The sequence below is a fragment of the Orcinus orca genome, chromosome X (assembly GCF_937001465.1).
Source record: "Orcinus orca chromosome X, mOrcOrc1.1, whole genome shotgun sequence".
NCBI classification, from domain to species: domain Eukaryota; kingdom Metazoa; phylum Chordata; class Mammalia; order Artiodactyla; family Delphinidae; genus Orcinus; species Orcinus orca.
Window position 1 is genome coordinate 116,286,833 of NC_064580.1, and position 17,181 is coordinate 116,304,013.

Sequence of the window (17,181 nt, forward strand, 5' to 3'; positions counted from 1 at the left end):
ACATATAAATGTGACCTGTTACAATTAATAAAGAAAAATCCTAGTGGATAGTGAAAAGACATTTGATACCATTCAACATCCATTTCTGAATTTTAAAGTAAGGTAGCAAGAGTGCTCTTGGTGGTAAGCTAGGAGTCTTAATAGAGTGTTAGGAGAGACAAAAATGGCAAACAGCTTATTTAGTGTTAAAGTAAATGGACCATGGTTCTTAGCCAGAGCTGAGCCTCAGAATCGCCTGGAGGTGGATACGGCCCTCTTTAGAAATGTTCATGCCTAGGCCCTACCCTCAGATTTAAATTCAGTGGGTTGAGGCCCAAACCATGTATTTTGATGACTCTGCAGGTGATTCTCAGGTTCATCTCTAATTGAGAGCCACTATATCAATACACTTTCATTCAGATCAGGAACAAGACAAGGGTGCCAACTGCCAACGTTAACTTTCACTCTTTTTCTGGAGGGTTAAGCCTGTGCAATGAGAAAAGGAAGGAAAATGTATAGTAAATGTTGTGAAGGAGAAAAATACAATTGTCAATATTATTGATATTACTGTCTACCAAGAAAATCCAAAGAAATCAGCTCTGAATTTATTAAAACTTATAAGAGCTCAGTAAGGCTGCTGAATATGAGATGAATTCTTAAAAACAATTCCAGTAATAACTACTTAGGAAATGTAAAGGAAAAATGTCTATCCTACCACACACACACACACACACACACACACACACACACACACACACGTGCATACACATACACCAATGGTGAACCTTTTTTAAAAATAGCATTTTACATAGGACCCCAATGAATGACGAAATATATTATGTTCCTTGATAGGCTCAACTTTGAAAGATACCTATTCTCCCCAAATTAATCTATATACTTAATACAATTTTAATGAAATCCAACTTTTTGAGTTTTATCTAAAAAAGTAAATGTGGTATTATTGTCTATTAGTAATGATTGTTACCTTATATAACAGGAAAAGAAATAGAAGCTTAAACAAGATAGAAGTTTGTTTCTCCCCTAAAAGACGTCCAGAGGAAAGCAGTGCAGATGTGGTAGGCAGCTTTTCAGTGTTATCGTTGGCTTCCATTAGCGTCTTTCTGCTGTCTCCTCCTTGGGCTTCCTTCCATAGGAAGCAGGAGGAAGCAAGGGCAAAGGAAGATGGAAGGACAAAGTAGCTGTTGCTCCAGCTGAGTCAGGCTTTAATCAGCCTTCCTAGAAGTTCCATACATGCTTCTGCTCAGCATCTCATTTGCCAGAATTTAGTCATATGTCCAAAGGAGGCTGGGAAATATACTCTTAGTGGACACATTGCTACCCAAACAAAATATGGTTTAGTACTATGGAGGGTGGTGGGGGATAGATAGTGGGGTAGCCAACTAGTATAGCACATGAAGCCAAGAAAATTTTTAATGCAATTGAGAGGAGAAATCCCCTGTTAGATATCAAAGCCAATCATATAGTAATTAAAACAGTATCACATAAGATAGATCACAGAAGATCACAGAAGACAGATCCGTGTCTTTGTTGGAATCTTATAAATAATTGTGGTAGCATTTTATATATGTGGAGACAATGGATTAATTCAGTACCTGATATCTATACAGTTGGCTCTCCATTTAGAAAACGGTCTTGACCCAGGGAACTCTACTCAATATTCTCTAATAACCTATATGGGAAAAGAATCACTGATTCACTTTGCTGTACACCTGAAACTAACACAACATTGTAAGTTAACTATACTCCAATAAAAATTTAAAAACAAAGAAAAAGAAAAGAAAACAATCTTGAGTATAGGTGGCCTTTCTAAGCATGATAGGGAACTCAGAACTTTTATTTGACTACATTAAAATTAGACTACCTAAAGAGAACTCCAAATCATTACGAAAAACACAACCCAGTTTAAAAAATGGGTAAAGGACGTGAACAGGCAGTTTATAGAAGAAATAGCCATGGGTTTTAAGCACATGAAAAACTGTTCAACCTTATTAGTAATGAATCAAATGCAAATTAAAACAAGATCTTACCAATTTTGGCAAAGATGAATAGGATTTAGACTATCTACTGTTAGCTAGGTTTTTGAGACACAGGCATTCTTATTCCATGTTAAGGTTGAATATAATAAATTGGTACAATTTTTTAGGAGAGCAATTTATTATTGGAGATGAAAACCTTAAAATAGTATATATCTTTTGCTACTAGTGTGCTTGTAGGGATTGAGCAGACAACAGTGCAGAGATGTATGTGCAAGAAGTGTCATTGCATTATCGTTAGTGATAGTGGCAACACCCACTAGGGCATCTTCTTAGACTCAACTATACTTCAAATTGACAAGATTACCCCAGATGGCATCAGTCTACTCAGGAAGAATATAGACAAGAACTACAGCTTGCCAGCAGGGTGGCATCAAATATTCGTCTTCTCTGAGAGTCCTTGCAGCAGTCATTGTAGCAGTACAGCTCAGGTCCAATAAGATATGATCCACATTGGGGAAAAGCCTCATACCCCATTGGAGTCAGCACCTCTTAACAATACAGTCATATAGGCATAGATAATTTTCAGGTTACACCACACTGAAAGAGGACCAAAGATAAGACTTCTTATCAGAATATGCATATTTTTCCCAGTCCAGGTACAGTCTACCAACTGGGGGGGTAACATAGCTTAGTAAAATAGTTGACACACTAATTTTTGTTAAGTTGCTAGAGGAAGAGAGCTAAAGAGTTAACCAAAGGTGAAATTCTCATGTGGAATGGGAAAAGATTTTTAACTTTTCACCCACAATAGCAAAGAAAGAAAGAGAGAGAGAGGGAGGGAGGGAGGGAGAAAGAGAGAAAGGAAGGAAGGGAGGAAGGGAGGAAGGAAGGAAGGAAGGGGAGAGAGAAAGAAAGAAGGAAAGAAAGAAAATCAAATCAGAATTCTATCAGGAGATTTAGTAAACAAATTTTAGTACATACATGTATCTAGTGGAATACTATGCAGAAATTAAAGAATAAAGTAGACCCATGTGTAGAGTTGTGGAGAGGCATTTCAGTGATTGAGTCAGGGGAAAAAGTTGCATAATTCTATTTTAGCATATAAAAAGTACGTGTGTACACACACGTACAAGATTTGTGTATGTTTTTTATACATAGAAAATTTTCTAGGAGCATAGTCAGCAAACTTAATAGTTGTCATCTCTCATTCGTTGCATAGGGGTGGAGAAGAGGCAATTTTATATTCTCCTTTATATGGTTCATGAGCAATCCATTATTTTTAAAAGTAGCCAATAATATTTTTAAATAACAGGCCCATTTAAAATGTTTAGAATTAGATATGTGGAGAATTATTGTGTTTACATTTTAACTTTATTTAGATATTTTCACAATAGTTACCCGTTTTCATTTCAGGAAAAGATGGAAAATGTAGATAAGAAAAATAAAACTAAATGTCAACTTTAATTCTACCACCAGAGATAATAACTTTAAATCTTTTGGAATATTTTCTTCTAGACATTTGTGTGATTGTGTATATGTGTATATTTATAAAAACAAAACTTTCTTATATATACTCTTTTATAACCTGTTTTCCACTTACTATATCTTTAGTAGAGGCATTTTTTTTCTGTGACGTTAAACAGTTGTACATCACCATTTTAATGGTTGCATAGTATTCCAGTGTATGGGTGTATTAGTTTGTTTAATCAGTTCTCTTTTTAGACATTTAGATGGCTTTTATTTTTTAGCTGTTAGAAAACCATGTTGCAGTGATCATTTCTAAACAAAAGTATTTGGACTGGGATCCATGATGATTTGAAATGCTCTTTTTACTTTTTCACATTGAAATTTGTTTCTTAAATCTGCTTAGAAGTGGATTCCAGATTTTTTCATAGAGACCATGGAGTTCAAATGAGTCCGTAAGCAGGCAGTTTGGGGAGAGAAGAATGGACAAATGAAAGGAAATGCAAGGAGGAATATTTCTGAATGAAGTGGCTTCCTTCCCTCCTACATGTGACTTGCTTTCTTTCTTTACCAGCCCTTTCTGGATCCTGAATATATTCATATTAAAAAGGGGAGGGAAGATTATATAGTGATCTGTTTATCCTGTTTTATTGTCTTTATTGTATTTCTAAGCTATTTAAATATGTATTTTTCTAAAATGTCAGCCTCCCACCATAAAACAGTAAGTTCTGTGACAGCAGAGATCTTGTTTGACTGGTCAGCACCTGCGGCCTTGGTGTCCAGACTGGTGAAAGACACATAATAGGCCTATGGGAAATAGTCCTTGAGTGAAAAATAATCCGATAAAAAGATTAAAATTTGTTCTAACAAGAAAGGGCTCATCCTTTTAGATAAAACTCTGTTATAAAAATTTCTAAAAGCCCACAAAAATAGAAGAGTATAACAACCCCAGTCTCAGCAGGTACCAACTTATTGCCACGGTTGTTTCATCTACATTTTTTTTCTTTCTGAGGTATGTTAAAGCAGAATCCCAGATCTCTTGTCATTTTATCCTTACATACTTCAATATCACTATGCTATCATCACATCTTATAAAATTAACAGTAAATTCTTAGTATCATCTTATACCTGGTTCACTTTGGCATTTCCCCAATTGTCTTGAAGATGTCTTTTTAGACTTGATTTGTTCAAACCTCAATACATGCAAGGTCCTTACATTGCATTTAATGGATGTCTCTTAAGTCTCTCTCAATATAGAGCAGTCCCCACTCCACCCTTGCCTTTTCCTTCTACCTGTTAAGGAACCCTGATAAGTTGTCCTGTAAAAGTCCCATATTCTAGATTTATCAATTTGCATTTTCCTGATGTCATTTACCTCATTTCTCTACCCCTCTGTATATCCTGTAATTTATAAGTTGGCTCAAAGGCTTAATTAGATTCAGGTTATATTTGGGGGAAGATACTTCATAGGTGCACTATATAGAAGTGATATTTGATATTTGAACTCATGATTGAACTCATGATTTAAAGTGATTCCTAACATGCAGCGTTTGAAGAGTAGAAATTCTCCATAGTTCTTTGAAAATGTTTTAAGAATAAAAAATGATGAGCAAAACTAGGTCAGAAGTCAGTTGTTATTGCTGCCCCCCCCAGCCCCACCCCTGCCGTTTATTCTACTCACTTGTTAGAAACTTTTCATGTTAAACCTAGTCTTACACCATTTGTGGCAGATGAATTCCTGTGATCATCTTTTATCAGTTGCTGACCACAAGAGGGCATCCACTGAACATTTTCTAAGCATTGTTCCATCTTGTCATCTTGTGTATAATTGACCTAAAACTGAGCTCAGATCAGCTCCCACCCTTCTTTGATTATTGTAGGGGTATTTAACTATAAAAAATATAGTGATGTATATACAGTAAAGTGGCCTAAACCTTTGTTCAAAATCACCTGCATTGCTATTTTCATTAAAAACAATGAATTTCAAGTATATACCCAAGTAAAAGGTTGTCGGAACAGCATGATGTCAAAGTATCCCTCCAGAGATGGTTTGTTAATTTCAAAGAGGGAATACTTACCCTTACGATAGAGAAATCTGGCCGTTTCTACCACCTTAAAGCAAGTGAAAACAGCACACTCATAGCAGGACATTCTGAAATTACATGCATCCTGAGGTATGCAGGATTACCTACAAAGTATCCTGGACTAACAAAGGAAAGTTGAACCTAAACTTAACCAAGGCCTTAGACCTTGTTTCTAGTTTACAGGAAATAAAGGGTGAGAGAAAACCAAATAAAACATTCACAGGGACTTCCCTGGCGGTCTAGTGGTTAGGACTCGGCGCTTCCGCTGCCGTGGCCTGGGTTCAGTCCCTGGTCAGGGAACTAAGATCCCACAAGCTGTGCAGAGCGGCCAAAAAATGAAAAAAAAAAAAAACTGTAAAAAAGACTCTTAAAAACCAAACCAAAACAAAAACATTACCACAGTTAGATAAATCCAAAATGTGGTGTAGTTGACGAGGCATATGGTCTGACTCTTCCCAGAAGGTCAGTGTCATGGGGAAAAAAAGAAATTAAAGGAGCCAGTCTACATCATGAGAAACATAGCTAAATGCAGTACCTGGAAAACTGTTAGGTGACTCATAAAGGTGTTCTAGTAAAGGCCAGGACACTAATGATGAAAAGGTACTTGAGGAGTTTGAGTAAAATTGTTTCATGAAATGTGAGCAGAAAGCAGCAGCATGTATACAATTTATATTATTTCCTAAAATGTGCTTTGAAATTATGTATATGAACCATTATAGAATTTCATTATTTCATATATATACCTAAAAGTTGATATTTTCATGTTGGCCAAGAACTTTTTTTAATCTCATTGGGCAAAGTGAGGAATTGCCTTATATTTGGACATATGTGGTTTTATTTCAGACGAACTTTTATTATTTCATTAATAGAGTGCTTTCCTTTCTATCTTTTAGACAGAGATGGACCTATAGCTAATTGTGGGGTGTTGTTTTAGTGTGGATGAGGAAACCCAGATTTTAAATGGGCATGGACCTCATCCACTAATGACATAAATATATTCTCATCAACAATGACAAAACATTTTGAGATTTTTATCTTTCATCATTGTAGACTATATTGTAAAAATCATAGTGGAAATGATGAGAGAGATGAAGAAGATGAGGAACGAGAGAGTAAAAGCCGGGGAAAAGTAGAAATTGATCAGCAACAACTAACTCAGCAGCAACTTAATGGAAACTAGGTATGAAAGTTAATTATATTGGCTCTGTTGTCAGGATACAGTATACACACTGATAAATACGTATTGAGGTAATAATGTGCAGTATGATTTTTTTAATGCTATTATGTTTAGTTAAGCATGTTACTAGAATGCTGAGGATGTGTAGGCTTGCATAGTTTTTTTCTTTTAACTAGCTGATTTTGTAATAATAAACACAAGCTATCCACTTTATCAATAAATGTAGTTGTAATGTCAAACCAATAAGATATTCTTGCTCCTCAATAACATTATATTATTGTGTTCCCCTCAAGCATCATATTTTACATTTTTTTATCATCTTTTAAACAGGTTCATGGGACAGAGTTAGAAAACTGGGAATGAATAAGACATCCATAACTACTATTCTTTTTTCACTGTTTTCTAAAATCAAAAAGGGTTTGTAACTTTTTACTGCCCAACTCTTAGATCCTTCATTGAACTGCCTAAAAACATCTTGTTTGTTTTATGAGCCTTCACTAGATGGCAGAGTTTGACATGTTGATATTACGTAGCTGTAGTTTGCAGTTTCTGGGAAGCAATTGAAACACTATTAACCCTGTGTATAGTGTCAACAGTTAAAGCAGACATTGAAATGAAGTAAGCTATATTTCTGGACTGAACAAAGTTCTACTGTTTAGAGTGTCTAAGTTTGTTTAGTGGATTCATACTCAAGGGAAAGCATAAGCAAATTTCACTTTACAGTGCAAACACGCCTCTGGTGGCAGCACATGGGAATTTATGAATTTTTTTTCCGCACTCAAGTAATGGAGGCGAGAAATGAAGAGAACCTTCTTTTTCTCTTGGCTTCGACAGCACATGCTAAAAATCTCTTCCAAGAAGTGTGCTAAAGCTTTTCATTTGGTTCCTGTTAAAGTTGTTCTCACTGACCAGCATGGACTCAGGCAACTGGTGATTGATTATAAGCTCTGAGCTCCAGTGCTTACGGCAAAATTCTCTTGACAGTAACCCTCTTCTCTTTTCATGTCATACAAAGAGCTTCTAGCAAAATGATTGGATCCTTTCAAGTTTAAACTAACATTTGGCAACAGCAAATTAAGCCTCTTTAACCTTTAAAGGGTTACCACTTACTAAGGACTTTAGCCACCGTGTCTGAAACCCGTTCCTCTCAAGTGCCGTGTTGTTGTGGAACACTTTATATATTGGCCCAAAGTATGTAAGGAGATCTCATGTGCTGTAGAAGTAAAAAAAAAAAAAAAACAGTCTTTGCATAAAGCAGTATTTATTTTTAATTTTGTGACCACTATTTTAGAAACTTTATTTAATATTTTTAATGTTTTCATTAATTGCTTTGCTTATCTATAAAATAGGATTCTGTGTCCTATTTTTCTTCTGGTAGGGTTCAGTGGTGTTTTATTGATCATCTGAATTGTTCCTCAAAGCCTAAGAACCCAGCTTTTTAGAAAGGATTTTCACACTGGCATTTCTAGCTAGTGATATTTTCTTCCACTTACCTGCTGAAGCACATTTATATATTTCTTTATGGCAAAACCAAAAAATTTTAGTTGTGTTCTGCCGAATATTACCATAGCACCTCAATATCAAGGGTAGGGATTCTGATTTCTGAATTATTAGTTAACCTACCACATTAAAGCAAATTAGCCAACAAGAAATAACATGTTAACTTGACTGTACATTGAGATATTCTGCAGCTTATGGAAAAGCATTTTAAAAATGTAACAGGTGGAAAATTACACTGTGCTTAACGACTGATTTTTTTTAACTGCTAGTCCCTTAAAGTCACATTTGTCAAGTGTGTATTCACACATGTACTTAAATCAAGGGACTCGATGACTGCTTTATTTTAACCATCTTTTATTATTTTTAGAAGGAAACTAGCTTTAGTAGTGGATTGCCCTATATGTTTTTCTCCTTTTGCTCTAAATATACCATTGGATTTTTTGTGTGTGTATGTGATGAATTTTCAAAATTCACCATGACTTGAAGTGCAACGACAGATCTAGATGTTTGTTTACCAAGCTATGTGACTTTTCCCAAAGGATCTGTACTTTATTTCCCTACAGCAGCTTGAAACCCATTATTTTAAATCTTTGAATCACTGTGTCTAGATCATTTTTACATTGTGTGCCATAGACTTACCCATGGAATAATAGAGCACCTTCATTTTTGGACAACTACTGTAATGATGTTTTTAGGAAAAATGGAAGGTGCCGGGGGTAATAATGGCCAGTCAATAATCATGTAATGGACTTCAAATACAATAGCTGTCAGTTAATGGATTTGTTATGTAATAAACTGTATGACTTTGTATGGGTTTCTTCAACCCTTTCTCTGCCACTAGCAACCAGAATAGCACTTTACCATTTGGTTGGCTAGATAAGTGGCTGGCTACCTATTTTTCTCACTGTGGTGTGATTGGCTAAATAGTCTTTCATTAAAAATTGAAATGTAAATTGAAGTCACATGAAAAATCACCTTTGGTTGTAAACCTCCAATATTTTGATTCTCTATCCATGTTTTCGTCACATGCTGAGTAAAAGTGCCTTACAATGTAAAAATTGTACAGTACTTATGTTCCCAAGTAGCATCATCATCTTCTGGGTAGTAATTACATCGTGGTATGACTATTTAGAAAAATGGACCTCAGCAGTGTATTTACCGTTCATCTCCTAAGTCCTTAACTGTAGTTTTAATAAGCATGACATTATTTGATAAGTATATAACATTTACATCATTTCAAAAAATACTGCCATGACTGTCTTTTATGCGTATTTTAGCTTGAAATTTTGAAGCGTCTTTTCTTTTCTCCTTTTTTTTTTCCCTTTTTTGTTTTGTTTTCGTTATCGATATTAAACAGTGTAATCTTTGCAAGCGTATATTGAAGATTATTCTGGAGCATTTATTGCCTTACCAGAAATGTTAGTAAGAAATGTTCTTTAGAGTAGAAAGATAGACTTGAGTTTCTATACTTTAATAAGAGCTCTTTGTTCCTGGGGGGAGGGGGGGATGGGAGGGGTGAGTTTTACTTTCATCTCAGTTTATTAAATACCCACAAATGAAATACATTTTATTTCAAGGATCATCCATTTTAGAATTTCAGATAGTACTTGCTCAGGAGTACATGCTACTCAAGATATTAAGAGAATAACAAGATATGTAGATCTACTGTTGAATCAGAATCTATGTACTTGAACAAATGTGTGACTCAAATATCTCAAAGCAAAAGAAAAGTGTTCTAGAATGTTGTTGCTTTTTTAAAAAGCACTAAAGTTAGACCAAGGTATACAGTTTTGTTCTAACAGACATTTAGGTTAATTGTAAAGATAAGGAATGCATTATGGGTCAAAATCAAACATTCCTCTCATGTTATGTATATTTTGTTCCTGTTATATTGGCTTTATTTTCAGAATTGTAGTTTGTAGTATTAGTTTCCTTTTATTGGTATTCTTGCATATACTATTCATTCAATAAATGAGTTATGACTTTCATGTTCGTATTTATGTCTTTTTTGTGCAAGGGTATGATGAAGCTTATTTGTAACAGCAATAGTACTGTGTTCCTTTTAGTCTTGCTTTTATTTCAAGGTGAAATACCTAGTTTGTTTAATAAATTTGTCGTTAAACAAGTATGAGAGAGAAAAATGTGAATTTGAGTTTAGTTCAAAGTTTCACACATAAGGCTTTATCAGGGAGAGAATCAGCACTCTTTCAAAAGTATGATAGAACTGCATTACATTTTGGTTCTTTTATCATTCCATGATAAAGATACCTACAACTTAAATCGGGTCCTCTGGAACCTAGTTAGAAGGTGATTTTAAAAATAAACCAAAACTCGTAGTACAATTTATCTGCTTGCTAATAAGGGTGCAGGATAATATCCTTGTCATAAAGGGATTCCACCTTAAAGATTTAAATGTACTCCCTTTACTCTGGACAGCTTACTTCTAGCAGTAGTGCTCATGTATTGAGATGGTCCTATCCAGGGCAGAAATCAAAGTTTTAATTGGTAGAATTTGCTCATTCCATACATACAATTCCTAACCTGTGTTCCTGCATTCCTACTCAAAAGGAAAAAGAAATCAAGTAAGAGGTTCTGATTAATGCTGGAACTATAGGAGAGTGTGCTTTATTGCAACTGCTACACACATGCTTGGCAAGTGTGTGTGTGTGTGTGTGTGTGTGTGTGTGTGTTGAAAATCCATTACTTAGTTTCATTTTAATTACCCCATAAAATTATAAAGAGAATTATGTGGTTTTCTTTACCTAATTGAAACTGTTGACAGCTGGGGTTGGGGTGTTTTTTGTTTGTTTTCTTTTCTCAGCTGCAGTCATCAGCAATTGCTGATGATCATTCCAAAGCATAAACGTGCTAGAATTTCCTACGAAAATTCTGTGGCCAGCAAATGGCCAGTCCATGTTTTTAAGGGAAAACCCAGTCCCTGAGACAGTGCTGCTTTATGTATCAACCAGTGTTACATAATTTTGCCGTGTTCAGATAATGAGGTAACTGGGACGTTAAGGACAAGGCAAAGGTGCATTCTTGATTTTTCTTCAGAAGATGAAAGCTATAAAATACCAGTTATGATGAAAGTTGATGATAGTATTTTACCTTGTTAACTGTAGCAGACGTGTTCTCCATGTGGTCAGTGTACTGAAGTTAGTCAACCAGACCTGGGTCTTTGTCAAAAGATAGCAGATCCATAAACATCCAAATTCTACCTTTGCCTATACCTCTATAGGCTATAAATGTGTTTTTATGTTGGGGGTGAGGGTAGCAGTGGGGAGATAGGGAAGGTACAGCTGGGCAAAGAGCTAACTAGATCTGCTGTGTGAATGAAGGGCAACCTTTTAAATGGAACCTGAGAGAGTAGATATTCAAGGGAGTGTTAGGAGCAGGGAGATAGAAATAAACTGTACTTTAATGTGGACATTGGATTTAGACTGTTGAGTTTCTACAAAGTCATTTGTACAAAAGGGTAAGGTTTTTCTGTTTGAGTAGCTTTAAAATCACAGCTATTTACAGATTTCTTTTGAATTTTATTTTATTTTTTATACAGCAGGTTCTCATCAGTTATCTATTTTATACATATTAGTGTATACATGTCAATCCCAATTTCCCAATTCATCCCACCACCACCACCCCACCACCAGATTTTTTTATTTATAAAAGTAATATATATACCCATAAAAAGAAATGAAGTACTGATACATGCTACAGCCTGGATGAAGCTAGCTAAGAAGGGGCTAAGAAGGCAGCACAAAGTGTCACATATTGTAGGATTCCATTTATATGAAATGTCCAGAAGAGGCAGATTCATAAGAGACAGAATGCAGTTTAGTGGGTGCCAGGAGCTGGGGGGAGGGGAGGATGAGAGTAACTGGCATGGAATTTCTTTTGGGGGTGATGAAAATTAGATAGTGGTGATGGTTATATAACTTTGTGACTATACTAAAAACCACAAATTATATGCTTTAAAAGGGTGAATTTTAGGGAATTGCCTGGTGGTCCAGTGGTTAAGGCTCCACGCTTCCACTGCATGCCACACGGCACAGCCAAAAACAAAAGGGTGAATTTTATGTTATGTGAACTTTACCTCAATTTAAAAAATATGTAGTCATTGTACAAAATTAAAATATAAGATATATCAAGCAAAATGTGAGAATCCCCCCCTTTTCCACAAGCCTACTCCCCAGTATTTGATGTGTATTCTGCCAAATGCCTGTGTACAGATATAACTTAGACGCGCTTTTTTTTTTAGCATAAATAGGCTCATGCTGTACCTACAGTTCTGCACCTTGTCTTTTTCACTTGAACAACATCACAAGGTGTCAGCACAACTAGATTTCTCACATGCTGTTTAGCGGCTCCATGGCATTGTAGGGTATGGTTCTGTCCAGTCTCACGTGCACCTTCATGTCCTTAAGCAAGTAATTTCTTAGGCTAAATTTCCAGAAGTGGAACTGCTACGTAAAGGGCATGTACATTTAGAGTTTGGATAAAAATTGCCCTCCAGAAAATTGGTACCAATTTAAAAGTCCACCTGTAGGGATTAAGCTTCCTTGCTCTGCTACTCCAAAGAAGTGCTTTTTAATGAAAAGAGGTGTGGTACCTTTTTAAAAAAAAAAATAAAACCATACATGCTCTACAGAAAATTCTATGGGGTTTTGATTTTGTTGTAAAGACCAGATAGACTGTATCTCAAAGTGGAATATGAATTATCTTCGGGAAAATGGACACTATATTTCATTTGTGAAAAGATTAAGTCAAAAGGTTTTGTTTTGTATGTATTATTAACAGTAGTAATTGGTGAATCATTTTCCTTCCTTCTGCTTTCTGAACAGTAACAGCTTGCTCGTAGCTGTTCATTGTTGCCAGATGGATCTGCTTCTCTTTGTGTCCAGGGTCGAATATGGCTCAGTTTAGTGTACTTGAAGGGGTTGTGTACTGTTTTGTTGAAGAATTCCTATGACCTTTATCTGTCGTGATGGTTCCTACTCCCCAAATCATGACTCCAACAACTGGTCGATTATGTAAAAATAAGATAGAATCACTTGACCTTTTCAACTAGTTGTTTTGTCCTTGTATGAATAAAATCTAAGACTAACTAGAAAAATTGACTTGATATTTATATCATGCTTTTAGCTTATTTGCTAGAAAATTGTTTTTTTCATTTAAGAATTTCAAGCAACAGTTAGTTACCTGCATGTCTGAAAATAAAGTAAGAAATAAGAGTAAAAATAACATGAATATTTGGTTATCAAGAAAGTTCCTAAATAAAGAACAAATTGAATGTAGTCAGGATGAATTGATGCCGTATGATGCCGTTAGTTTTTTTCTAATTCTCAAAGTCACATTTTGTGCTAACTGGGTATTTATGACATTAGCCAAACAACTATTTTACTTAAAAAGATTTAAGTCAGATGTATAATATTACAAAAATAATTTTTAAGTATTTTACCAATAACCTGACCTTTGGTCATGTTTCCTTCCCCCCCCCCCTTTTTTTATATGCTTATAAAATAATTAAGTCTTTAAGGAGGGGTGACAAAACAGGATGACTACACTAGAGAGTTCTTTCTGTAACTTTGAACTGCAGCAATCATGGAGACTGGTGTTACTTTCACTTCAGAGGTTAGCCATACAACTTAACACAAAGGCTTATTTTCAAATGTTCCTGACCCTTAAGCCCAATAGGCTTATGTTCTATATTTAGTATTGATTTAGTATTACCAGGAAGCAATAATTCTTTGGACCCTGGTCTCATATGTTCTTGGTTAGAGAGCAAGCACAAAAGATAAGCAGTGTCTGAAAGTTTGCAGATCAGAGAGCTGGAATTTTGGCATTATCCTCAAATACAACAGTCTTTCCGGACCTCCCTTAGAAGAGTTGTTCTTAAGCATTTCAGCTCATCCCATGTGCCCAAACAGCCTAGGGCAGCTATCCAGTATGCTGGGGGTGGGGGTACAGGAAGAGGGGTTAAGGAAAATGTATGTCGCTTAGGGAAAAGACTTGACAGGTTTTCTTTCTCCCTGGGAAAGAGGCAAGGTAGGAGATTTAGGTAGCCTTTACTGCATTTAATAACTGAGGTCACTCCATTCCATGAAACTTGGAAATGCAGCCAACTATTTGTAGGCCACTTCCTAGAAAGGTTGACACAAAACATTTAGAACATTCATATCTTTATTCTTTTTTTCCTTTGATGCCCTCCTGGAAACTCTCTTACCTTAATTTCCATGATCTATACCACCCCTTCGAGACCAGTCCTTTCCTGACTCTTTTCCCTACCCTGATCTAAGTGTTCCATGGTGTCCTGGTCTTTGCCCTCTTGTACTGTTCTCGCTTGTCACCACAGTCTACTGCTCCAGGTGTCACCTGTGTGTTCTGCTGATGAGTTCCAGTCCCTACCCACAGTCTGCTCCACCCGCTGAAGCTCCATGCTGAGTCTCAAATGAGACTCTGTGCTATTCTCCTGGACATTTTTTCTCAATCTGCTGGCTACTCAAGCATGAGTCTCAAACCAAGTTGTCCTGATAGTGCTACAGTTCATCTACTTTGATTTCCACATCTACTTCCTTAGAATCTGTCATTCTGTCTTTTGGATCCATCCTCTCTATTCTTACTGCTGATTAACTAGTTTGGATTCTACTGGGTTTTGTTTGTATGTTTTTCTTTTTAACTTTTTGCCAAGATTCCTAACTTCTTCCACTCTGTGCCCGTGTTCACCAGACTCTTAGTTCCTTTGTTTTCTTTATTGGGCAGTTTTTGGTCTTGCTTCCTTAACTACTCAGTTTGGATAAGATGGTTAATCACCTCCATTACCCTTTGACACCACTGGCCTCAACTTCCCACTTCTTGTAATTCTCTTCCACCTTTTTGTCTCCCCTCTGCCTAGAGTTCACCCCAGTCTTACATCTGGGGAAGATGACCTGCTAGAGGACATCACAATGCAGACTGATGCCACCAAAATTTTGGTGTTTAGTCTCAAATTCTCCATATCAGTCTGCAATCCTTTTTACTTACGTATGGACTCTAGATTTTGGTGGCCTTGGCTCAGATCCCATGTAACCTTGACTAGGTTGCTGACTCTCTCTGTACCTCCATTATCTCATCTTTTAAATGCAGGTGAAAATACTACTCCATGCATAGACCTGTGAGGATTAAAGGAGGGAACCCAGACTGAAGATCTCCGTCCCCTAATCCACCGTCCCTTGTTCCTGTGCTCCCTTCTAGTTTTACCCTATTTCTTTCCTCTTCTCATATAATTTTCTTGAAAGTCAAGTCCCCACTTGATGTCTCCACTTACATATCTTTATTATCCATTCCTTAGCGCACTGTACTCGCTTCTGTCTATACGTCTCCATTTCTCTCAACTACATTAAAACCACTCGAGCAGAGTTCACCAGTGACTGTTGCTAAAGCCAGCGGGCGCTTTTGAGTTCTTACCTTACTTGACTTCTTGACTCTGTTTAATGTCCCTGACAGTCCAAGCACCATCATATGGTTCTCTGCCAGCCTGCTTTTGCAGATGACCCAAAGATAAGAGTAACTCATAAGGTGACAGGAGCAAGATTGAAAGGGCCTTCCAGTGGTTGGGACTGTACATGGACTATCTACCTAGCCCCTCCCCACTAGCAGAGATTTAATAGTTACCTATGCAAAATCACAATCTGGTCTTTCCTTGGCAAAGGACCTACACATACAGAGTGGGGTGAACTGTAGGCACCTGGGAGGTAAAAGGGTAGAAGGGAAAGTTGAGAGAAGGAAGATGTTGAGGCCATGGGTATCAAGAGGTAGTGAAGTTGATTAGCCAACTTGCTTGTGAAAAATGCCACGTGGTAAAGGCAACTCAAAGCTTGAAGCACATCAGAAAGCAAAATGCATTTATGTTCATAGATACACGTATATAATTCTTGCTTAGTAGAAAAAATCAAAGTTAAGGTATTTGCCTACTTATAAAACCTATGAAAATCACCAGAGGTACAATGGTGAGACAAAAGCTGGGGAACTGTAAAAATTCTAAGCCTGTTATGCAGATAGAATCAGGCAGCAGACACCTGAAAAGGGGCCACACAGGAGCAGAGGGAGGTGGATAAGTTAAGAGCTTTATGGTCTGAAGACCTGGGTTTGAGTCCTAGTTTTACCACTAGTAAGTGGTAACTCTGAGCAAGGTAACCTCCCCTTCTCTCAGCCTCAGCCCCACCCCATCTGTCAAAATAGTATCCCTGTTATATATGTATATATATATCCCTTAAACCACTGGGTTGTCTTAAAGAGCAAATAAGATAAAGTTATTTTAAGTGAAATCAGCCGATTCATGGTAGATAACAGTACAGAAAAGTAATAGCTATTCCCTTTCCACACAGTGATCCTTCAGATATAAAAGTGAAGCTATCCCATTACTTTTTAAAGTTTTTAAAAAATATTTTCACTATTCACAGGTGACCTGACGCTCATCATACCTAATTTAGAAAATACAGATAACTAAAAAAAATTTTTTTAATCCCTCATCATCTTGTGGACCATAGGTCACCATTATATTTTTTGTAAAATCTTCAATGTTTCTATGCCTATATGTAATCATATAAAATGGGCTCATATTATACCTACTGAGTTGTATTCTGCTATTTTCATTTAAAACTTGGAAATTTCTTCACAGGTCAGTAAATACACTCTATCATTCTTACTGGTTGCATAATAGTACATTTTGTGGCTGTATCACAGCTTATTTAACCATTTCCCTATCATCAGACAGTTAAGTTGTTTGCAGGTTTTTTTGTGGCCATTATTTTGCTAGTGCAAACAGTGCTGATCTAATCATGAAGAAACAGCAGAGAACTCCAGATTGAAGAATGTTCTACAGAACAGCTGGCCCATACTCTTCAAAAAAGTCAACGTCTTGAAAAACAAAGGCAGAGGAACTGTTCCAAGTTAAATGTGACCAAAGAGACATGACAACTAAAAGTAACGTGCGATCCTGAGT

At 36.4% G+C, this 17,181-nt stretch overlaps 1 protein-coding gene across 7 annotated transcripts in view; it reads left to right on the forward strand.

The window, feature by feature from the left end:
- The window catches only part of PHF6 (PHD finger protein 6), a 52,746-nt gene extending 42,557 nt beyond the window's left edge, over window positions 1-10,189 (forward strand). For 5 of the 7 annotated variants that reach the window (XM_049704966.1, XM_049704963.1, XM_049704965.1 and 2 more), the window contains 2 exons: window positions 6,575-6,704; window positions 7,032-10,189. In XM_049704966.1, the coding sequence (XP_049560923.1) occupies window positions 6,575-6,704 (130 nt within the window). In that variant the 3' untranslated portion in view covers window positions 7,032-10,189. Of the gene's footprint in view, window positions 1-6,574 lie in introns of all 7 variants that reach the window. The other 2 variants (XM_049704964.1, XM_049704967.1) reach the window with 2 other exon arrangements.
- The last annotated feature ends 6,992 nt before the right edge of the window (window positions 10,190-17,181 follow it).